This window comes from Zophobas morio, unplaced genomic scaffold (assembly GCF_036711695.1).
Source record: "Zophobas morio isolate AGI-343-1 ecotype UQ-CSIRO unplaced genomic scaffold, CSIRO_AGI_Zmor_V1 ptg000017l, whole genome shotgun sequence".
NCBI classification, from domain to species: Eukaryota; Metazoa; Arthropoda; class Insecta; order Coleoptera; family Tenebrionidae; genus Zophobas; species Zophobas morio.
The window spans coordinates 3,261,385-3,284,703 of NW_026972122.1; the positions used below are offsets into that span (position 1 = coordinate 3,261,385).

A 23,319-nucleotide genomic window follows, 5' to 3' on the forward strand; every position below is an offset into this window, starting at 1 on the left:
GGAGCAACACTTAGAAAAACTGGAAAAAGCAGAAAGGAGAAACAACATCGTAATCAAAGGAGGGAAACTACAAGGAAGCGAAATAACAGCAGAGGTTGAAGAACTCCTAAAAAATAAGGTAGGAATCCAAACTAAGATACAAGACGCAAGATTAGTCAGCGAAAAATACGACATAGTAGTAGCAAAGATAGAGAACTGGGACACAAAAAGAGCAATCATGAAACAGAAGAACAAATTAAAAGGATCAAAAACGTTTATTGAAGACGATTACACCAAACAAGAGAGCGAGATACAGAAGAAAATAAGAGGAATAGCAGCAGCAGAAAAAGGGAAAGGAGTCGAGGCAAAAGTAGGGTACAGAAAGATGATATGGGCAGGAGAAGTCTGGCATTGGGACACTAAATTAGACAAATTAGTGAAAGCACCGTCGCACCCCAAAGAAAATCCAAAAAACTAACAGAGGAAGAAACCACACACCGGAAAACAATGACGACGTATGCAAAGCTCATGGATGACCCGATAGGAATTACGAAGGGAAAGAAAAACCCGAAAATTAGAATAGGAACATGGAATGTTCGAGGAACATATAGCGAAGGAAAACTCAAACAAATAGTTCAGGAATTACAAAGGTATAATATAGATGTAGCAGCTATACAAGAGACGAAACAAAAAGGCAAATTCATCACTGAAATAGACAACTACATATTATTTAATAGCGGAATTGACAACAGAGAACTAGGAACAGGATTCATGGTGAAGAAGAGCCTGAAAGGAGCAGTAATTACCTTCAAACCAATCTCAGAAAGAATGAGCTATATAAGTGAATAAATGTAGACTGTCTGTCTGTTGGATAATTATCCAACAGACAGACAGTCTAACAGGATAAATGCTTTGTAGTATTATAATTATAATTATAACATGCCTACTAAAATCGACTACATGTATTATAAAAAGAGAAAAGAAAAAAGAAAAATACAAACAGGAAATATTCTATGATACAACATGAATACCTAAGTACATATAATTATAATTAACACAATATAAGTTTTTTACAATTTCGTCTAAATGTTGTTACGTTATATTGGAATATATCTAGGACAGATGCTACAACATTGTAACAGCGGCATATATTATTTAACGGTGCATAATAATGTTGGTTTGTTCTGCATGTATCTATTGAAAATGTTACATGATGTCGACTATTTAGACGCGGGACTAGAAAATGGATATCGTTGAGAAGTTTGGTGTTTACAATGATACCATGAATTAGCTTGAAAAGAAAATAAATATTACCAAACGTTCTTCTAGCCTTTAGTGTACAAAGATTAAATTCTTTTAAGAGAATATCATTAGGATATGATCTAACTGGATACACACCATGTTTAATATAATATAATCTCTTACAAAATTTTCTCTGTATTCGTTCGAGCGGCGCAATATGAATATCATAATATGGATCCCATATCGTACTACCATATTCTAATTTAGCCCTAACATATATATATATATAGTACAGCGTTAACAATGTTTCCGTGTTTCTAAAATGTACCGTGTTCCTATATATAAATCCCATCATTTTTGTGGCATGGTTACATAAATATTGTATGTGTGGTACAAATGTCAACTGTGGATCTAGAATAATACCAAAATCTTTAATTTGATTAACTTTGTCAATTGCTGATCCATTCAAAGTATAACTGTAATCTATATTCGAAGTTGTTCTAGAAAAAGTAATTACTTTACATTTAGATACATTAATTTTCAGAAAATTTGTTGTACACCACGATTTAAAACCATCTAAATGTGCTTGCAGTAGTTGACAGTCAACAGTAGATTCTATACGATTAGCAATTTTTAAGTCGTCCGCATAGACAAACACTCGACAACGAAATAAAGACAAAGCATCGTTAAAGTACATAACAAAAAGAATTGGTCCTAACGTTGATCCTTGTGTAACGCCACTCTCAGTATTATACAATTGTGAGCGGTACCCATGATATTCTACAAATTGTTGCCGGTTGCCAAGTAGCGATTTAAATAAATTTATCAGATTGTTACATAAGCCAAAAGTGTTTAACTTCCTAATTAGGATAGAACCACGTCAAAGGCTTTGGATAGATCAGTATATAACACATCGACTTGTTTCTTAGAATCTAATACACTGGATACATATTGAATATATTCACAAAGGTTCGTCGTCGTAGATTTGCCCTTAATAAAACCGTGTTGGTTGTCACTAATCATGCATGCTATGTGGCTAGATAAATTTTTTGCTAAGATGGCTTCAAAAATTTTTGCAAAATTCGAGATAACCGCTATTGGTCTGTAATTTTGAACATCATGTCGTTCACCGGTTTTATGAATAGGAACTACCTTTGTCGTTTTCCACATCTTCGGAAAAGTTGCTTTCTGAACTATGATATTAAACAAATGACATAATGGTTGACATAAACAAGAAATACAGTCTTTCACTAAAAATGCAGGTACACTATCAGGTCCCATTGTAAAATTTGGTTTAATTTTCTTGAGAGCTTGGTAAATATCACAGGTCGTTATCACAAAATTATTTAACACTGGAAACATATCACTAGTATTATCACAGAAGGTTGAATTATCACAGGGAATGTCACTAATAAAGACCGAACTGAAGAAATCAGCAAAGGCATTGACGATATCTTGTTGATGAACTAACTCCTTATCTCGGAAATGCATGTTACTTAGGATGCCGGTGTTATTTCTTTTTAAGTTAATATATTTCCATAAATTCTGTGGATTTGTACTAATATTTTCTTCCGCTCGATTAATAAAATAAACATACTGCATTTTGATTTCACTTTTAATAAGTTTCCTTAGGTTATTAACTTGTACTAGATCTCTCTCAAATTTATGCTTTTTATAACTTTTCCATAGGCGACACTTACGATTAATATAACTGATTATAGTTGGTGTAAACCATACTGGATACTGTATTGTACGAACAGGACACTTGGGAATGTATATATCAAATAAATTATATATCTTATCATAAAAATAGCTGCACGCATCATCCACATCAGTTAATAGTGTTAATTCCGACCAATCTATTGAACATAAACTGCTATATAAACCTATGTAATCGCCCCTACGAAATTTGTATTTAAGACTGTTATTGGAAGTGTAAAACTTGCAGTCATTATAAGTATGGAGTGGAATTTCAAGTTTGATTTCTAATGAAGGATGATGTTGGTCTTCTATAGTTAAAGGATCTTCACAATTCATCACTAAGCAGTTCAAATTGTTGGAAATTCGTACTAAATCTAACAGTCTGGAGTTGATATTCGTTACCATATTTCTTTGAATGAGACCATTGATATTGATGAAGTCCCGTAGAGGGATAGTAGAGCCTGTTATATGTTCAGTAGTGTTATTATGAGTCATCTGAGAGCAATATTGTGGAATATTAAAATCTCCTATAATAAGACTATTTGTGGATAGAGAACAAGTTTCTTCTAAATACTCAAAGATTTCCTCGTAACATTCGTTATGTAATGCTGGTGGTATATAAACATTAACGATATTTAATTTACATTTTCCATTAATATTTAGTGATACACCGATAAGATCTACCTCAGGAACTGGTGATGTAAGTGGTAGCAGCTTACAAACAAAATGTGATTTGACAGCCAGTAATACACCTCTACCCCTGTTTCCGTTGTTAGCCCTATAAACATTATACTGTGTGCTAAAATATTCGCTGTTTAAAACATCATTTTTTAACCAAGTTTCCGTAATTGCTAAAACATCATAGTTACTTATAATAACCTTTGGATAGAAAATATCGGCTTTTGTATTTAATCCTCTGACATTTTGGTAGTATATCTGCAGATTGAAGATTGACTGATGGATAATTACATGTTTTTTGGCACTATTATTTTTGGCATTCCATTATAATATCTTAGTTGAATATCATGTTCTCCCTGTTGTTTGCGACGTTTAAACTCTGAACGAATTAAATAAGAACTATTTTGTTGTCGAGGAGTTAGATCTCGATTTAAATAAAAATTATCTTTGCGTTTATAGGACTTCAGGACATCCAGGGCTTGTTGAGCATTAGCAAATGTCATTTTTAATGGGCGCAATTTATCTCTGTTATATTTACCTAGCCTTAAACATGACAGTACTGATACATTGTCCTTATTGGTAGGAAGAACAATGCTAAGGCATCGGGACGTATCATCTTCTTTACACTCAGTTTCCAGTCGAGATAGACCGGCACATTCAGTATGTACGTTTTTCCGACATATATCGCACGTTACACAATCAGAACAACTTTTAGCTTTTTTGTTACACATTAAACACGTAGACATGTTGTATCAATTAAATGATATTGGTTGTTAAAACTTATACAAACAGAGTTAAATCAGTACAAAATAAATTGCAAATCGTAAAGTCGACTCAACGCGTCGATTGTAATTTTAATGTTTAAGATTGAGAAGTAAGTACAGGGAAATAAGCCTAGTGAATATACATGCACCGACTGAAGAGAAAGATTTAGAAGTAAAAACAGAATATTACGAAGAACTAGAAAGAGAATATGTGAAAATACCAAAGCATGACATTAAAATGGTTATAGGAGACGCCAACGCAATGATAGTTAAAGAGAATTGCTACAGGCCAACAATCGGGAAAGAAAGCAAACACCAAAAAACGAATCAAAATGGAGAAAAACTGATAGAGTTTGCAGAAGAAAATAAAATGGTAGTCAAAAGAACCTTCTTTGCGCAGAAAGAGATCTACAAAGGCACATGGATGTCGCCTGACGGAAAAACGGTCAACCAAATAGACCACATACTGGTAGAAAGGAGAGATGCCCAACTAATAACCAGATTAAGAAGCTACAGGGGAGCAGAAGCGAATTCAGACCACTTTCTAGTAAGAGCAGACCTCAAACAAGAAATACCGAAGAAAAAAGAAGGAAAGAAGACGCAACGTGATATAAATGTAAACAAACTTAAGAAAGCTGAAGTACAACAGGAATACGAACAAAAGATGAATGAGAGAATAAGATCAACAGAGCAAGACATACCTATAGAAGAGAGGTGGGAAGAACTACACGAGAACATATGGAAGACCTCGGAAGAAGTATTAGGGTTCGTCAAAAAAGACAACAAAAATAGAAACGAATGGTTTGACGAGGAATGTAGAAAAGCAATAGAAGCGGGGAGGTAAGCCAGACAGAAATATCTAAAATCAAAAAATGAGAAGAACCAAAAAGATTACCAAGAAAAAAGGAAAGAGTACAAGAAGATATGCAGAAATAAGAAACGAACAAAGATGGAAGAACAAATACGACAAATAGAAGAAAACTTCAACAAGAATGAAATAAGGAACTTCTACCAGGACGTGAAAAAAGAGAAAAGTGGCTATCAACCACGAGCAATATATTGTAAAGACAAGGACGGCAACCTGATAGGAGACGAACAAGCAAGAATAAAACGATGGGCAGAATACTTTGAAGAGCTGCTAAACGAACAGGATACACAGCAAGATACGAACAAAAGAGTGAACGACTCGGATGACCCAGATGAAACAATAGAAATTGACGAAGGAGAGATCAGAGAAACACTAAAGCAGATGAAAAACAACAAAAGTCCTGGTAGAAACGGAATAAAGGGCGAGATGCTAAAATACGGAGGAGAAGCAGTAGCATAGAGATACATCGACTAGTGCTAGAATGTTGGAAGGAAGGAAAAATGCCAGAACAATGGACTAAAGCAGTACTTTGCCCGATATTTAAAAAAGGAGATATTACGAAATGCGAAAATTGTCGCGGAATAGCGCTGCTAGACGTAACGGCCACTTGCATCAACCGAAGACTAAAGCAGCATATGGAAAAAATAGTAGGAGAATATCAAGCAGGGTTTAGGAAAAATAGATCTACTGTAGACCAGATATTTATATTGAAGCAACTACAAGAAGTACATTCCGAACAAGGAATCAACTTATATCTGCTGTTCATAGACTTTAAAAAAGCCTACGACGCGGTTAACAGGAAAGTACTGCTAGAAGCCATGCAAGAACTGGAGTCCCAAGAAAACTAATAAAACTGACAAAGATGACCCTACAGAGCACCAGAAACAGAGTGTAACGAAGCGAATTTTCGCGGGCCGGAAACCGTGGCGCGTACCGCGAAAGCCGGGGGTAAATTGGCGATCGCCGCGCCGCCGCGGCGGAAGTAGAGGATTCTTCCCTGCAACTCCAGAGAGTGCGGAAGTGCGTGGCTGCTGTCCTGGTGAAGAGTGTTTTTGAGAAGTAAGAAGTCCGCAGTTGACCCTCCGACCACCGTAAGTACCTTTTTGGGTCGTCTGCCCGTCTTAGTACCGGTTTTGGAATCGCCGCCCCCGAGCGAGAAACCGTGTCACCATCACCGCGTTTTTTTTGTCACCGTCGAAAGTCGACACCGTCGTGCACGCGTCGTTACCGTCACCGCGCTCCCCTCCCCGGTCGCCGTACCGTCTTCGCGCGATTTCCAGGTTCAAGGTCGCCGCCCCCAGAGCCAAGAGGAGCCCGGCTTGAAGGAAGTCGCCGCCCAGGAGGAACGACCGTGCCGGACATTTAATTTTTTTTTTGTTGTAAAACCGTTCTGTAGTTATTTAAGTTGATTAGCCGTAAGATTTATTATCTTAGAACGTGTAGCTGGTGGCAGGGAATAAACCCTATTTTTGTTATAAAATACCCTCGCCGTTTTATTTCTTATTCTCGAGTTTTCGCGGCGGCTCATCACCTGAATTCCGTGTCTCCGGCTTTAGAGCACCCCGGCGCTCCCTCCCCCGGAGAGGGAGCTGGCGCCCGAGCGACCGCCGCTCCTGACCGAAGGCGCCACCCCCGGCGGCGTGAAGGTAGCCGCATAAGCTTGGTCGACCAGACGTGTTTCTGATATCAGCGATACTAGTCGACCCAAAGCTTGGCACCCAAGTACGCCGCCACCCCATACGTTATCGGCGAGATTCCGGACCGTCACCGGACCGTCCGTCCCCCATCATCCGGAATTTCGTCGCAAGAGTCAGGATAAATGGTCTGTTGTCAGAACCATTCCAAGTAAGAACAGGACTCCGGCAAGGAGATCCAACATCAACTAACCTGTTCAATCTAGTACTCGAAGCAATAATAAGGAGAAGTGGCATCCACAGAACGAGCACGATATACGAAAAAAGACACCAAAATATAGCCTTTGCAGATGACGTGACATGTATAACGAGAAAAGAAGCAGAAATGAAGAAAATGACAAAAAATCTAATCAGAGAAGCGAAACGAATGGGTTTAGCGATCAACCAAGAGAAAACGAAGTTTATGAAGATGGAAACAAAACAAACCCCAGCAAAACCACTGAAAGTAACTACAGAAGAAGGAACAACATACGAATTCGAAGAAGTAAATAGGTTCAAATATCTAGGAGTAGTAATTACAAACAAAAACGAAATGAACGAAGAAATAGAAGAACGGATCGCGAAAGCAAACAAGAGTGTAGGAAGATTAAACAGATTTCTGAGGAGTAAGAATGTAACACGACGAACAAAGAAACAAGTATATAAGACAATAGTAAGACCTACAGTCCTGTACACTAGTGAAACATGGACGCTAACGAACGAAAAGGAACAGAAGTTGGAAGTATGGGAACGCAAGATACTACGAAAGATATATGGAGGTTCAAAAGAACTAGACCAATGGAGAAGAAGAATAAACCAAGAGATCGAGGAAATATACGGAGAACCAACAATCACGAAGATAATCAGAGCACAGAGACTAAGATGGCTAGGCCACGTCAGAAGAGCACCAGAGGAAAGGACAATTGGGAAAGTATTAGACCCCCTAAAAGGAGGAAAGAAAAAGAGAGGAAGGCCAAAACTGAAATGGATAGACGATGTTCGAAAAGATCTTCAAAACTTAGGCATTGAAAATTGGAGATCCAAAGCAGCCGACAGGAACAAATGGAAAATTATTGTTAAAAAAGCCCAGGGCCTTTAAGGCCTGCAGAGCTGAATTATATATATATATATAATAATCTCATTGCACCGTTGGTAATGTCTATTATTTGTTTAGAAAAGGTTAGTGATGTGTCCATAATGACACCTAAATCAGAGAAACTAGTGCATGTTTTAATAACAAAGCCGTTTATATTATGGTGAAATGTTATCATACTCACTGTTCGTGTGTACGACATTACTGTGCATTTTTTACAGTTAATTTCGAATTTATTTTTATTACAAACAGTATTCCATGAATTTGTAGATGTTATCTTGTAGTATTAAACAGTCTCCGTAAGTGCGAATAGTACAAACAAGTTTTAAGTCGTCAGCATAGATGTAGACTTTGCACCTTAATTGATGACATAATTAAAAAAAACAACAAGCAGCAGTGGGCCCAAATTTGAGCCTTGGGCTACTCCACTATTAACACGAAATGGTTGAGATTTGTAACCGTTGTATTCAACATATTGTTGTCTACCCATTAGCAAAGATTTCACGAGGAATACTAAATGATCACACGATCCCCATTTTTAAATTTTATGTAACAAAATGCAATGGTTGATTTTGTCGAAAACCTTGCTTAGATCTGTGTAAACCACATCTGTTTGCAGCCTATCATCTAATGCTTTAGATTCAAAATGCGTAAACGAACTTAAGTTTGTTGCAGTAGATCTACCCCTAATGAATCCGTGTTGGTCAGATACTATATATTTGGACACATGAGAATAAAATGTTTCTGATATTATAGATTCAAACAGTTTAGCAAAATTACACAACAGAGTAATTGGTCTGAATCCGGATACATCAGATTTATCAGTAGACTTAGGCACAGGGCAAACACAAGATTTTTTCCAGTCTTGAGGATAAGTACAAGTTGCAATAATTAAATAAAAATATGCAGCAATGGTACAACAAAACAGTTAATACAGTCAACAGCAATGAATGCTGGTACGTTATCTGGACGATTCGCTTTAATCTTCTTAACAGATTTCATAATATTCTGCTCGCACACAGAATTTGCAAGCCCCAGAACCAGTATCACAGTTGATATCACAGCAATTATCAATGTTATCACGACTGCAAACACTAGCAAACTGTTGCGCGAAAGCATCTACTATTTCTTGAGGCGAGGTTAACGTCTTTTCTCCATCATTTATAATTCCTGGTATACTACTACATTTCTTCTTCATATTAATCATTGACCAGAATTTTTTAGTATCATGTTTCATTGAATTTTCAGAGTTCTTAATGAAATTTATATAATCTTGCCGCAATGCATGTTTAATTTTCCGTCTAAGGTCTTTAAATTTATGTAAATGGTATAGTAGTCCAGATTTTCTATAATTATTCCAGTGTCTTTTTTTCATCTTAATAAGATCTATGACAGTTTTAGAATACCACATCGGATAGTAACTTTTTGAGCTTAACTTACGTAGTAGTATATGCCGTAAGAACACATCATTTAGAAGTTGGTAAAGGCGATATGTAGCGTTATCAACATTAGTGCACTGCAATACACAGGTCCAGTCTATGTTCAATAAGTCCATATACAAGGTTTGTAGATTAGCTTTACGGAAGTTGAATACAAAATGATCTTTCTGGTCAAAATTTGGTTTATTGGTCTCACTCAGAGGAACGATAATATCAAGGCAAGGATGGTGCAAATCCTTAATGACTAGTGGTTCCTCGTGCCTCCTTATTTCTGCAGAGATGTGATTTGTAGTAATAATTAAGTCCAGAATTCTACCATTGGCATTCAGAATATTGTTATGTTGTGCGATGTTATTTAAATTTATAAAGTGAGCATAAGTATTATAAAAACAAGTTGATTTTGCTCCCGATAAACAATTAGTAAGTTCAGTAATATTGAAATCACCTGCGAGTATTACAGGATGATCAAAGTCAATATTTTGCTCAAGATACTTAAATAGTTCCATGTATTTTGCGCAGGAAGAAGCTGGAAGCACATAGACAACTAAAACTGACAGTATTTTATCATATATAATCACTTTTATCACGATAATTTCAATATTGTTTGGAGAGTTAGGTAGATTAATATTTTTTACGTTCATTTTATTGTTGACAGCTATCAACACTCCTCCTCCTCTACAATTTGTACGATCACATCTAAATACTTCAAATTTGCGAGGAAAAAGTTCATTGGAGAAGGCATCTTCATGCAGTCAGGTCTCAGTTAATAATACCAGATCTACATCCGCTTCACAAACAATAAGAAAGGAATTTTGAGTTTTTGTATTTAATCCTCTTGTATTTTGGTATAATATATTAAGACTGAATACACTCTGATTAGTTATCTGTTGGGTATCTACTTCTTTTTTTGTGTGATGGGTTTTGGCATACCATTCATATATTTTAATTTTAGATTTACCTCGCCATTACTGGTGCGAGTTTTGAACTCCTTACGAACCAGATACGTATTATTCTGTTGTTGTCGAGTAAAGTCTCTATTAACATAAATTTTATTTGTTATTTTGTAATTTGCAATTATATTATAAGCAAGATTAGCCGAAGTAAGTACAACTCGAACTGGTCGACACTTATTTTGAGATTTTTTGCCAATGCGGTAGCATTTAATAAATTCAGCATTTTTTATGCCAGTACTCGATATAATTTTGACTATTCTGTTTAAATCATTCTCAGTTTCATCATCACTCTCACTTTCCTCTCGTAAATTACTCACAATAATATTCGCTGCACGTCGTTACCTTTCCTCAAACTCTTCCAGCAATTGATCATCAGTAAAAATACGTTTACCTTGACAATGAACCTCATCAGTTTCATTTGCTAATTCACCTTGCGTTTTTGTTGATTTCTTTATTTCAGTGATTTCGGATTTAAGATCAATAATTTCCTTTTGAAGCCCTTTGATAATGTCAAACAGGTTGCAACCTTTACACAGATATTTAATTTGTCGATTCACATTTTTTAGGCAAACAATCCACTATTAGGCATTATTACAATCACTAGTACTAGTTAACTCAAAAATAACAATTCAATAAAGGATTATTATCCTTTCCTTCATAAAATTTTGTAGAGGAAAAACTCATTTGAAGCATACGCATAGCAACCTTCTTTACATTTACTTTAGCATTACTTACTTATCTATACTTATATAATAAAGCTGAAGCTTTTGTTTATTTGAACACGTTAATCTCAGAAACTACTGGTTCAAATTCAAAAAATCTTTTTATGTTGGATAGTCCATGTATCATATCTACATATAGGCTATACAACATCACGCTACGATCATTAGGAGCGAAGTAGCAATGAAAAATTCGGAAAAACGGGAAAATTATTCCTCCTTTGACAGCTTCCGTTGATTACGCTGCTTAAACGGTTAAAGTTACGTGAAAATCATGTATGACGAAATTGTTCCCCTCTAAAAGTTCTAAAGAAAAGTCCGCGACAGCATATGTCTATCTTTTAAGGTCGAGTCAGTATAACCTTTTTTATGGTAATGAAATTTGTTCTAAAATAATAATGCATTGTGTATAAAATTCTCGCGTCACAGTGTTTGTAACCGAACTTCTCCGAAATGGGTTGACCGATTTGTATGAAATTTTTTATGTATATTCAGTAGGTCTGAGAATAGGTTGTAAACTATTTTTTAAACCCCTAAGTGATAAGGGTGGCCCACCCTAAAAAAATTTTGTCTATTTTTTGGACAAAATTTCTTATTTTTATTTTTTTAAGAATTGGCATCAAAAAATACACATAACCCTAAATTTTCACCTTTCTACCACCAACCCCCATTTTTTAATCGTCTATAGAATAAAAAGCAATTGCTGTTCCTGTTAGTCTCGCTAAGACTCAAAAACGACTTGACCGATTTGAAGAATTTTTTATATTACGGGGATATTTTATAAATAAAAAAAATAAGGAAAACTTAAAAGAACAGTTAAAAAATAAAAATTTGTAAAAATTTTGTATGGGAATCGCCACTTCGAATTATTTTCAATAGTTGGCGTTTCTGACGGACATGTCGTCTAACTGACGTGTCATACAAAACTAATTCTTCCGTGCAATTGTGAAAAGTATATTACATTTCAAATCGTTCTTTGTTTTTTCGTAAAAAAAAACGTCGTTTATTTTAAGAAAAGTCTTGGTTAAAGTAAATTTAATTACACATTGCGAAAGTTTCTTATTAATTTTGATCTGCCATTCTATTTACCTATATTCACTTTGTTGGTTTTGACAAAACCTCAAACTTTACCGTTATTCGAGGATTTAATTTGAAGTTTTCAATATTTTAAAATTCTCAAGACAAAATTTACAGATTTGATTGACTGTGAAAATAATTACGTGTCGTTTTATGAAGTTTATTAAAATGTCCAGAAGACGACAACTTCACATAGGTCCACGAAGTTAATCAAATGTGCGACGAACTACCTCAGGTGCAAACCGCAATGATTTATTTCATGGGTAATTGGGATATGGAAGTTGATCAGCGTTGTGCTCATAATCAACATAATCAAACATTGAAGCGAGACATTGGGTGGTATGAATAAAACTGAGTAGAAACTAATATTCGAAGTACGAAGTACCTACTTCATTAGTACTCTTATATACCTGAGCATCTACTCTATGTACTGAGTACCTACTTGGAAACATTGTATCTCCCCGGACACAAATTGAACATCTACGCGTTTTGTGAGCATTTAATCTAAAAATGAGGATCGGCGAGGCAAATAACTGATCTGTCTGTAAAGCAGCTTAGAAAACGAGTAGGATCGTTGTAACAGTGAATTTTAACTAAACATGGCGACTTTCATGAACGTGGAACGTCGTCAAAAGGTGCATTCAGTTTGAAAAACACATTAGGAGGGGGAATATCGAAAACTTTTCAGGTAATTAACTTTTATTTATGCATAAATTGTGCAGTGCGTTTTTTATAACACTGGCCATAGAGATTCCCATCTCAAGGTGTCTACCCCATACTAACTTATATTTTGGTGACTCCATTTTTGCTTTGATGGTTGAACACTGTCACTGTTGTCCTTTTTTGTTGTATCGAGATGGTACTTGAGCATCAACTGTTACCTACTGAAGTATTAATATCATCTAGAAATACTAGAAATATTTTGATTTGATATTCGAGTAGATACTTCGTATTTCGAGTCTGAGCATCTACTGAGTTTTATTTATATCAACCATTGTCAAAAAATTGATCGAACGTTGTTTCGACAGAACTTCCTTCGCACCAAAAGTATAATGAAACATATTCAGCATTTTCGAGTTGAGTCTTTTCTTCACACAATTTTGTGATGACCTAATCAACATTTACGATCAACACGTATACCACCTTGGATTGGTGCAGTGTAATACTAAAAATAACTGTATTATATTCTCAAAATTATCTGCGAAAATCGAGTGAGCCATTCCATCAATTTTTTGGGGGGAATAAATAAATATTCTTAACAATTTACCATGCTTACAATAACTTTAAACCGTCTGCAAGATCTCAAAGTATTCATTTTTGCAACTCTTGAGTTATTCACTAAAATAAATTGACTGATCCATATATTTTTTTGAGTCACTGTAAAAGCAAACAAAAAAAAATGTGAATGCAATGATAAATTACGAAAATATACTGATGATATTTTCCACATTTTAGATAGGATTTATTCGGCAAAATCTTGAGATGACGTCTTCAAGTTTTTGGGCTTGATAAACAGATATATTTTGATTGAAAACCTACCATGTCAAACAGTAACTTCAAAACCTCTGCAATATTTCAAAATTCAGTTTTGCAATTCTTGATTCAATCAATAAAATAAATTGACTCAGTGATTTTTTTTTTTGAGACACTCCCTATAAGCAAAACTAAAAAATATGAATGGAATGATAAATCACAAGTATAGTCTCATCCTATTTTAGACATTTTAGATAGGATTCATTTGGCAAAATTTTGGGCTGACGTCATAAATTTTTTGGAGGGGATAAGTAAGTATATTTTGAATACAAATTTGTTATGCTTATCATATGTTTAAAACATCTGCAAGATTTCAAAGCATTCGATTTTGCAGATTCAAAATTAAATTGTAGGTGAAACGAAGTTCACGGGGTCAGCTAGTCACTAATATAACAATGAAATATTTTCGTCCTGATTATCTGTGTTGAAACCACTGCTGTCACATACAACTGCTAATGACTTTATCTGAATAGACCGACAAACACCATACGGTAGCTTATCACGATACCTTCCCTTGTTCACTACTCTACTAATTAATCAATCAGGACAATAGCGATGAGAGAACCATAAACGAGGCAAAGACAACCCACGCAAGATCATCCGAAACGCAAACAATAAATCACTGAAATCTCTAATATAAATTTTTCAATCCAATATCGATACTTGTAAAGTAATAATCATAATTGAGTTTTTAAAATAAAAAATATCAAATTGCCTTCGTTAAGTATTAAACACAAAGGATAACTAATTATCGTCCCTCGTTTCAGCCAACTTCCAGTCACCGGTGAAATATTTAGTGTTTTATGTCTGGAAAAATAAGCAACAATAAAATAATGTCTCCGCTATTCTTGAATTAATTTCCGCTCCCCCAGGAGCGGAAGCCTTGGAATTATCTGCGTCTCTCAAAGATCCAGACGCTCCTTTCAAAATCAGAACTTTCATTTTTTACCATAAAGCGGCGTGCCTGTTCCTGACTTCGCTAAATGATTAATTAACTGAATAAATCGGGATAATTACAAAAGCCTTTGTAGCATTATTACTCAGTTATCTTTATATAATATCAGTGATTATGCAACTGTACAGGTTTCCAGAAACTGTGCAAACCCAGACACTAATTCAAATAACAGATTGACCCAATTATCGTCACAATTTTTACTTTCAGGAGCAAATATTTGCCTTACGAGCACAGGACCGACAAATTAGAATTTCCACCGCGTGTTTCTCATTCCTGACACATTTACCTTGTTGCAAGTGTAATAAACTGCCCCATGCAGTTAATTATATTTCAAAGCTGACATTTGTAAAGGACAATTTCGTGTTAAATAATTAGGGAAAGCTGAAAAGTAATTACGTACTTTGTCGACTCGACTTCTGCGGTTGACAAAAGGCCACCGCATTTTAATTATTAGTTTAAGGAGAACGATGTACAGGTGCAGCGATCTAAAATGGACGAATTAAAAACCTTGCCGGTGATTTACATATTTGAGTTGGATCGATATGTACTTTCGCCGAGTCTCAATCAAAAATCCGACGTTATTTACATTTATTATCGTCGGTGAGCGAGCAGTTAGGGAGGACCACAAAATTGAGCAATAGACCAAATGAATCGACTAATCGGGCACGGGAGAATCATTATCTGTACGTAAGGCGTCCACTACACTGTATAAAATGTATCGAAATATTTTACCGTAGTTTGAGGATTATGATTGGTAAAACGTAGTTGTTGAAGAATTCTCACCTTAATCAATACGCTTGTACAATAACTGCATATTTCTCTAAATTCTTATCCGAAAATAGATTTTTCTTTGTTGTTAAATGTTTTTAGTTCGGGAAAACGAGCGCAGGTTCGAATCCTGCACCTGGAACTTTAGTTGACTTTTTCTTCAAAATCTACTCTAATCAATTTCAAACTTTAATGTTTTCACAAAATGGTATATATGGTTCTGTATTTAAGAAATAAACCCACGGACTAGCTAGGGACGCCGCCACTGATCCGGTGCGTGGCCCCCTTGACGCATCAATGAGCCGGCGGCGGCGTTCTGGGACGTTCGAGAAAATAAAAGCCTAGAAGCGGTTTTTTTTATAAATTTCTTGAAACGCAGCGTCAGCGTGGTGGTTTTAAAAGGGGACACCGTCGGAAGCAATTCATTTCACATCTAGCCCGAAGTGCGGCACGCTATTAAAGTAGGAGAATTATTCGCTGAAGATTATCGCTATTAAGTCAGTTGTATACCCTGGTGTATTCGATAAATAAATCGTTGAGTTTTTATTCACGCCGATTTAATTCCCGTGAATCGTAACACTGGTGTCAGCGGTGGGATTCAACGATTAATAATTGGTTTTATGAAGATTTACGGGCAGGTTGGACAAGAATTCCGAAAATTTATGCTCGTGGAGACTAGAGCTCAAAGTGCAGAGGAAAAAATTAAAGAACTTTTGAGTCGCCCTGTATAAGCAAATCCTGAAATTTTTTTAACGTTTTGTTTAACCCTCCTATTTATCTAATTCTCTTTTAAAAATCTCTTTTAAAAATCGTCGAATTATTATTAAATCCCAGTCCAGAAATCTTTCAATTTATAAACTATTCAATTTATATGGATATAAATAGTGACATTTGTACACTTATTGACTAAAAATATGTAATTATTATAACCTCTATTGAACATTTATGCACTGATCCATTTAACATCGCTGCACCGATCTCCACATCATCCGTATAATATCGTTATGCTTCAAATATCCATACGAACGACCTTATTGTCCCTGAACGCCCTACATACACAGCACACATTCCCATGTTTCAACTATCCACGTTCATGACATTTATTACAATTCGACCTCCGCTTGACTCGTAATCGATGTACATTCGACATTTTTTTCCCCAGTACAATAAAAATTACAGATTGTTCGTCGCAAACACAACATTCCAGTCTGAGCCAATATTTGAACTTTTAACGCTAAAATAACTAACGCATTAAACGCTCATTCCCCTGACAAAAACTTCGAGCTTCAACTTCCATGTTTGGCTTCATCCCGATTTCACGAAGGAGAATTAAAGCGTAATAAAACTAAAAACGTTTAAGTGAAAATTACCGTGCTGGGACTAGAGCTACCTTTTTTTTTTGTTAACGCGCTAAGGAGCTTGTTGGAAAATAAATTATCTTGCTTTATTGTGTCTATCAAAGTAGAGTCTATTTGTAGCACTTTGTTCATCAGACCTTAGAAAGGTCACATCAGGGTGGGTTAATGCTTGTTTGCATCGATCAGTTCGTTGACTTCGGGGTTGTGAATGTTATCTTAAGCTCTTTTTGACGTTTGTTCTTGATAATTATCGTAGCTAGTTTATTTTTTGGGACAACTGATTTTTTGTTTAAATTTTTTATGAAACTAGTTTAATGTATATATTTGTAATACAGCATAAACTTTGCTTGTTTTTTATTTAAGCCCGATTTTTTTTTTAAATATACACCGAAGCTGTTTTTTCTCAGTTCTCGACTAATTATTTATTTATGTGGGGTATCTATTCCTGCACCCAAATCCGATTGAGTTTTCTCTTTTCTACGACATTTCTATTGAATTTGCGACTTCTGTTTACCTTAAACCCTTTCATGTAATTTGTGAACGTCAGTGACTCTGCATTATTTACTTCGAAAGGTATTGGCCTCAGTGCCCTGTATATTCCTGTTTGATGTTAGGATTTCTGTGCGCCTGTGATCCTCTTGGGTAATTTATAAATATACTCTTATGTTTGTAAAGCATTCGTTTCACAATATTGAATGGATTTAATAACGAAAACCGTTAAGTTGGTTAATTTTATTTCATTTCGGTTTTCAATCCCTTACTTTGAAAATTTTAGCCAATTTTCGATGATTTTTGAAACGTAACTAAGGATATTTGTTTATATATTTAGACCTACAGAAATTAGTTTTCAGTCTCGTTTTTTCAATAACTGCTACCATTTTTCCAGAAGAGTTTACTGGAATTTTGCATTTTTTTTAATTAAAAAAAAAAAGATTTTTGAATCAAATATTTCTCAAATCTTGCCCCGGGAGCATAAGTACGCTACATTTTTGGAACCAGCACATTGAAATCTATAACTCTTAGTTTTTTGGGAATTTTTTGACAACATTTTCAAAAGTAAAATTTTTTAGGACGATTATGGCTAAATTTCGACCATTTTGGAAACTCGCCAAACATATTTTCTTCAACCTACAGAAGTTCCTTTCGGCCTCATTTCTTCAATAACGCCTATCATTTTTCTACAACCCTCCTTGGATTATTGCAATTTTTTGAAATTAAAAAAAATAATTTTTATAATAAGTATACTTAATATTTCTAAAATCTTGTCCCGGAGCGATAAACACTCTATATTTTCAGAATCAGTACCTCGAAATCTGTACCTCTGAATATTTTGAGAACTTTTTGATAACTTTTTCTTTAGTATACTGCCTAATGAAAATTTCGACCAATTTTCGACCGTTTTCGAAACTTAACTGAAGACATTTCCTTATAGATTTCGAACAACAGAAATTAATTCATTAGTTTAAAGACATTTTCTTTTAAATTTAGACCTGCAAAAGTTAATTTCTACTTTATTTCTTCCATAACTCCTACTATTTGTCGAGAATCGCCAATTTGAATATTACAATTTTTTGGATTAAAAAAAAAAGATTTTTAAACCGACTATTTCTAAAATCTTGTACCGAAACCATGGATATTATAGTTTTAGAATGAGCTTGTGAAGTCTATATCAATAAATTTTTTGGGAATTTTTTCAAAAGCAAAACTTTTCAATAAAGCTCAGTATGAAAATCTTGGTGAATTTTTGACCATTTTCGAAACTTTACAAAAGACATTCTCTTATAGATTTTAATATATCGCCCATTGAAAAATTTAAATTTTTTGGATTTTTCATACAGAATAATTCTAAAATCTACCCCTTGGACGATAAACACGATATATTTTTGAAATCAGGACGTCATAGTTTATATCCCTATTTTTTTTTTGGCAATTTTTTTGACAACTTTCTCAAAAATAACATTTTTCAGTATACCTGCATAGTATAAAATTTCGGCCAATTCTCGACCATTTTCGAAATTCAACTAAAGACTTTTTCTTATATGTAGATTTTAACCCATAAAATTTAGTTTCGACCTCATTTTTTCCATGACACCCACAATTTTTTCTGAATCGCGAATTGGATTACCTACCGCAAATTTTCGAATTTTTTAAAAAATTGATTTCAAGCCGAATATTTCTACAATCTTACTGAAGATCATAATATGCTATATGTTTGGAATCATTACGTCGAAATCTATATCACTGAATTTTTTTGGAAAATTTTTGGCAACTTTTTTAAAAATAACATTGTTCAATATGATATGAAATGTTAGGCCAATTTTCTACCATTTTCAACAAATAACCAAAGACATTTTCTTATAGATTTCCAAGCCAGTTTAGGCCTCATTTCATCGATAACTAACATTTTCCAAAATCGTCCATCCGAATATTATAGTTTTTGGATATAAAAAAAATTTCAACTAGATTATTTACAAAATATAGCCTTGGGACCTTAAACACGTTATATTTTTGGAATCAGCACATCAAAATCTATATCCCTGAATTTTTTCGCAATTTTTTGAGAATTTTCTCAAAAACAAAATTTTTCAATTATTATTATACGTACGAAAATTTCGACCTAGTTTCGACCATCTTCGAAGTTCAACAGGAGATAGATTTATAGATTTCAACCTACAGAAGTTAATATCAGCCTCATTTATATAATTTTTCCAAAATCGCCCATTGGATTACTACAATTTTTTTGGAGTTTTAAAAAATTGATTTTTAAACCGAATATTTCTAAAACCTTGCTAGGGATCATAAACACGTATATGTTTGGAATCATCACGTCGAAATCTTCAGTATCCAAATTTTTTGGATTTTTTTTGACCATTTTTTCAAGAATAACAATTTTCACTAAATTTTTTGAGGTTTTTTTGACATTTTTTTCGAAAGGGTAATAATTCAATGTATTCAAATTTCATTTTTTTATAGATTTTGACCTACAAAAGTTAGTTTCGACCTCCTTCCTTCAATTTCTCCTGCCACTTTTCTAGAATCGCCCTTTGGAATATTCCAATATTTCGGATCTCTACGACTAGAAATAAGCTATATTTTTGGAATCAGCATCGCTAAATCTATATTTACCGATTTTTGGGAAATTTTTTAAACCTACTTAAAAAAAAATGTTTTATTATAGGAAAATTTTTACCAATTTTCGACCATTTTCGAAATTTAAATAAAGATATTTTCTTATAGATTTCAATCCATAAAAGTTAGTTCCGGGCTCATTTTTTTCCATAACTCCTAGTATTTTTCAAGAATCGTCTACTGGATTGTTGGAATTTTTTTGACTTTTTAAAAAATAAAATTTCCAATCGAGCATTTCTAAAACCTTGCCCCCAGACCATAAATACGCTATATTTTTGGAACCACCACGTCGTAGATTTGGGTACTGATTCTTTTGGAGAATTTTTGAGAACTTTTCCCAAAGCAAAATTTTTCAATAAGAAATGTCGGCCAATTTTCAACTATTTTCGAAACATAACCCAAGACATTTTCTTATCGACTTCGACTTGCAAAAGTCAGTTTCGGTCTCATATTTTATATAACTCCTCCCATTTTTTCCAGAATCGCCCACTGGAATATTGCAATTTTTTGAATTAAAAAAAAAGGTTTTCAAATATAACATTTCTAGAATCTTGCCCCAGGACCGTAAACACGCTGTTTTAGAAATAAACACGTCGTAATGTATTTCACTGAATTTTTTGGGAATTTTTCGACAACTTTTTCAAAAACAAAATTTGTTTGTTAATCCTTTATGAAAATTTCGGGCAATTTTCGACCAACTTGTCTGACATTTTCAAAAGCAAAAATTCTCAACAGATGAAAATATTTACCAATTTGCGACCATTTGCAAGACTTAACCAAGGACATTTTCCTATAGATTTCAACCCACAGAAGTTAGTTTCGGTTTCATTTCTTCTATAAATTTCACCAATTTTGCAGAATCAGCCACTGAGTTATTGAATCTTTTTATCAAAAAAAGATTTTCAAAATAAATATTTCTAAAATATTGCCCTGAGACTAGATATACGCTATATTTTTGGAATTAATGCATCGAAATCTATATCACTGGTTTTTTTGGGAGTGTTTTGATAACTTTCTCAAAAACAAAATAATTCCATACATCAAAATTTCGCCAAATTTTCGACCATTTGAGACTCTTAACTAAAGACATTTTCTTATAAATCTGGACCTACAAAAGTTAGTTTCCACCGCATTTCTTTGATAACTTCTTCTATTTTTTAGGATCGCCCACTGGAAAATTGCAATCTTTTGGTTCTCCAATAACTGAGTATAGAAAATTGAATTTCAAACCGAATATTTTTAAAATCTTGTCCTAGGATTATAAATACGCTATATTTTTTGAACCAGCATATCTAAATCTATATTCCCGATTTCTTGGGGATTTTTTCGACAACTTAGTCAAAAGAAAAATTTTTCAACAATTTTTTTTGACTTTTTAAAAAATCGATTTTCCAATCGAATATTTCTAAAATCTTGTCCGGGGAGCATAAATACGCTATATTTTTGGAACAAACACGTCGTAATCTATATTACTGAATTTTTTGGGGAATTTTTCAGAACTTTTCAAAAACAAAATTTTTCAATAAACCCCCTTATGAAAATTTCGGCCAGTTTTCAACCATTTTCTAAACATAACCAAAGACATTTTTTATAGATTTACACCTGCAGAAGTCAGTTTCGGCATCTCTTATATAACTCCTCCCATTTTTCCAGAATCGCCCACTGGAATATTGCAGTTTTTTGCATTAAAAAAAGATTTTCAAACATAATATTTCTAGAATCTTGCCCCAGGACCATAAACACGCCATATTTTAGAAATAAGCGCGTCGATTTCGCTGAATTTTTTGGGAATTTTTCGACAGCTTTTTCAAAAGAAAAATTTTTCAATTATGAAAATTTCGGGTAATTTTCGACCATTTTGGAAACTTAACTGAAAACATTTTCTTATAGATTTGGAACTACATAAGTTATAATCGGACTCATTTCTTCAATAACTTTTACGATTTTTCCATAACCGTCCACCCGAATATTGCAAATTTTTCTATTTAAAAAAAAAAAGACTTTCACATCAAATATTTCCATATACATGTTATAGTTTTGGAATAGACACGTCGACATCTATATCTTTGCAGTTTTTTGTAATTTTTTTGAACACATTTTCAAGTGCAAAATTTTTCAAAAAATGAAAAATTTTACCAATTTGCGACCATTTTCCAGAATTAAGTAAAGAGCTAGTCTTATAGATTTGGACCTACGAAATTTAGTTTCGGCCTCATTTTTTCGATAACTCCTTCCATTTTTCTAAAATCGCCCATTGGAATATTGAAATATTTTGGATCTCTAAAAAAATTGATTTTTAGGCCAAATATTTTTAAAATCTTGCTTTAGGACTATAAACACACACCAACACGTCGAAATCTAGATATTTCCGAATTTTTGGGGATTTTTTTGACAACTTTCTCAAAAGCAAAATTTTCAATAAACCCCCCTATGAAAATTTCGCAAAAAATTTTGAAACTTAACTAAATACATTTTTTTATAGATTTGAACCTACAGAAGTTAGTTTCGGGCTCCCTTTTTCCGTAACCTCTACTATTTTTCAAGAATCGCCTATTGGATTATTGGAATTTTTTGAATTTTGGTTTGTTGATTTTATAAATCTTGTCCCGAGACCATAAACACACCCTATTTTTGGAACCAACAAGTCGAAATCTATATCACTGAATTTTTTGGGGAATTTTGTGAGAACTTTTTCAAAAACAAAATTTGTCAATAAAACCACTTATGAAAATTTCGACCATTTTTGAAACATAACCAAAGACATTTTCTTATAAATTTCCACCTGCAGAAGTCAATTTTGGCCTCATCTCTTACATCACTCCTCCCATTTTTCCAGAATCGCCCATTGGAATATTGCAATTTTTTTAATTAAAAAAAAAAGTATTTCAACCAGAATATTTCTAAAGTTTTCTCCTGGAACAATAAATAAGCAATATTTTTGAAATCAGTACGAATAAATTTATACCACTAAATTTTATGGATTTTTTTGAGAATTTTTACAAAACAAATTTTTCAGTTCGATATGAATATTTCGGCTAATTTTCGACCATTTTCGAACTTAGTCAAAGACATTTTCATACAAATTTAGACCTACAGAAGTTAGTTTCGGCTTCATTTCTTCGATAACTCCTACTAAATTTCCAGAAACACCCATTAAAATTATGCAATTTTTTGGAATTTAAAAAAAATTATTTTTAGACCAAATATTTTTAAAGTCTTGTACTGTGGCTATAGATAAGTATTATATTTTTGGAATCATCAGCACATCGAAATCTATATCACTGAATTTTTTCGAAATTTTCTACAACTTTTTCAAAAACAAAATTTTTCAGTAAACCCCGAATTTTCGATAATTTTTAAAACTTAACAAAAGACATTTTCTTGTAGATT

General features: G+C 33.8%; 2 protein-coding genes across 2 annotated transcripts; one reads left to right on the forward strand and one right to left on the reverse strand.

Moving 5' to 3' along the window:
* Positions 1-4,602: 4,602 nt before the first annotated feature.
* Positions 4,603-5,208, forward strand: LOC135130592 (craniofacial development protein 2-like). Its single transcript, XM_064057997.1, has one exon. It carries the CDS (start codon positions 4,603-4,605, stop codon positions 5,206-5,208), a length of 606 nt encoding a protein of 201 aa, XP_063914067.1.
* Positions 5,209-8,986: 3,778 nt separating this feature from the next.
* On the reverse strand, positions 8,987-17,678 carry LOC135130593 (uncharacterized). Its single transcript, XM_064057999.1, has 4 exons — positions 17,636-17,678; positions 16,813-16,937; positions 10,733-10,968; positions 8,987-10,112 (listed from the first exon to the last, which is right to left on the reverse strand). The coding sequence occupies exons 1-4, from the start codon at positions 17,676-17,678 to the stop codon at positions 8,987-8,989; spliced, it is 1,530 nt and encodes a 509-aa protein (XP_063914069.1).
* Between the last annotated feature and the right edge of the window lie 5,641 nt (positions 17,679-23,319).

Bases quoted from the DNA above. Each gene is read 5' to 3' on its own strand.
- LOC135130592 (XM_064057997.1), top strand. From the start codon at position 4,603: ATGGTTATAGGAGACGCCAACGCAATGATAGTTAAAGAGAATTGCTAC.
- LOC135130593 (XM_064057999.1), bottom strand. From the start codon at position 17,678: ATGGTAGCAGTTATTGAAAAAACGAGACTGAAAACTAATTTCT. The intron at 16,938-17,635 runs GTAGGTCTAAAT...GACCTTTCTAAG, and splicing joins GAGACTGAAAACTAATTTCT to GTCTGATGAACAAAGTGCTA. The intron at 10,113-10,732 runs GTAACGACGTGC...TACAAATTGTAG, and splicing joins CTGGAAGAGTTTGAGGAAAG to AGGAGGAGGAGTGTTGATAG.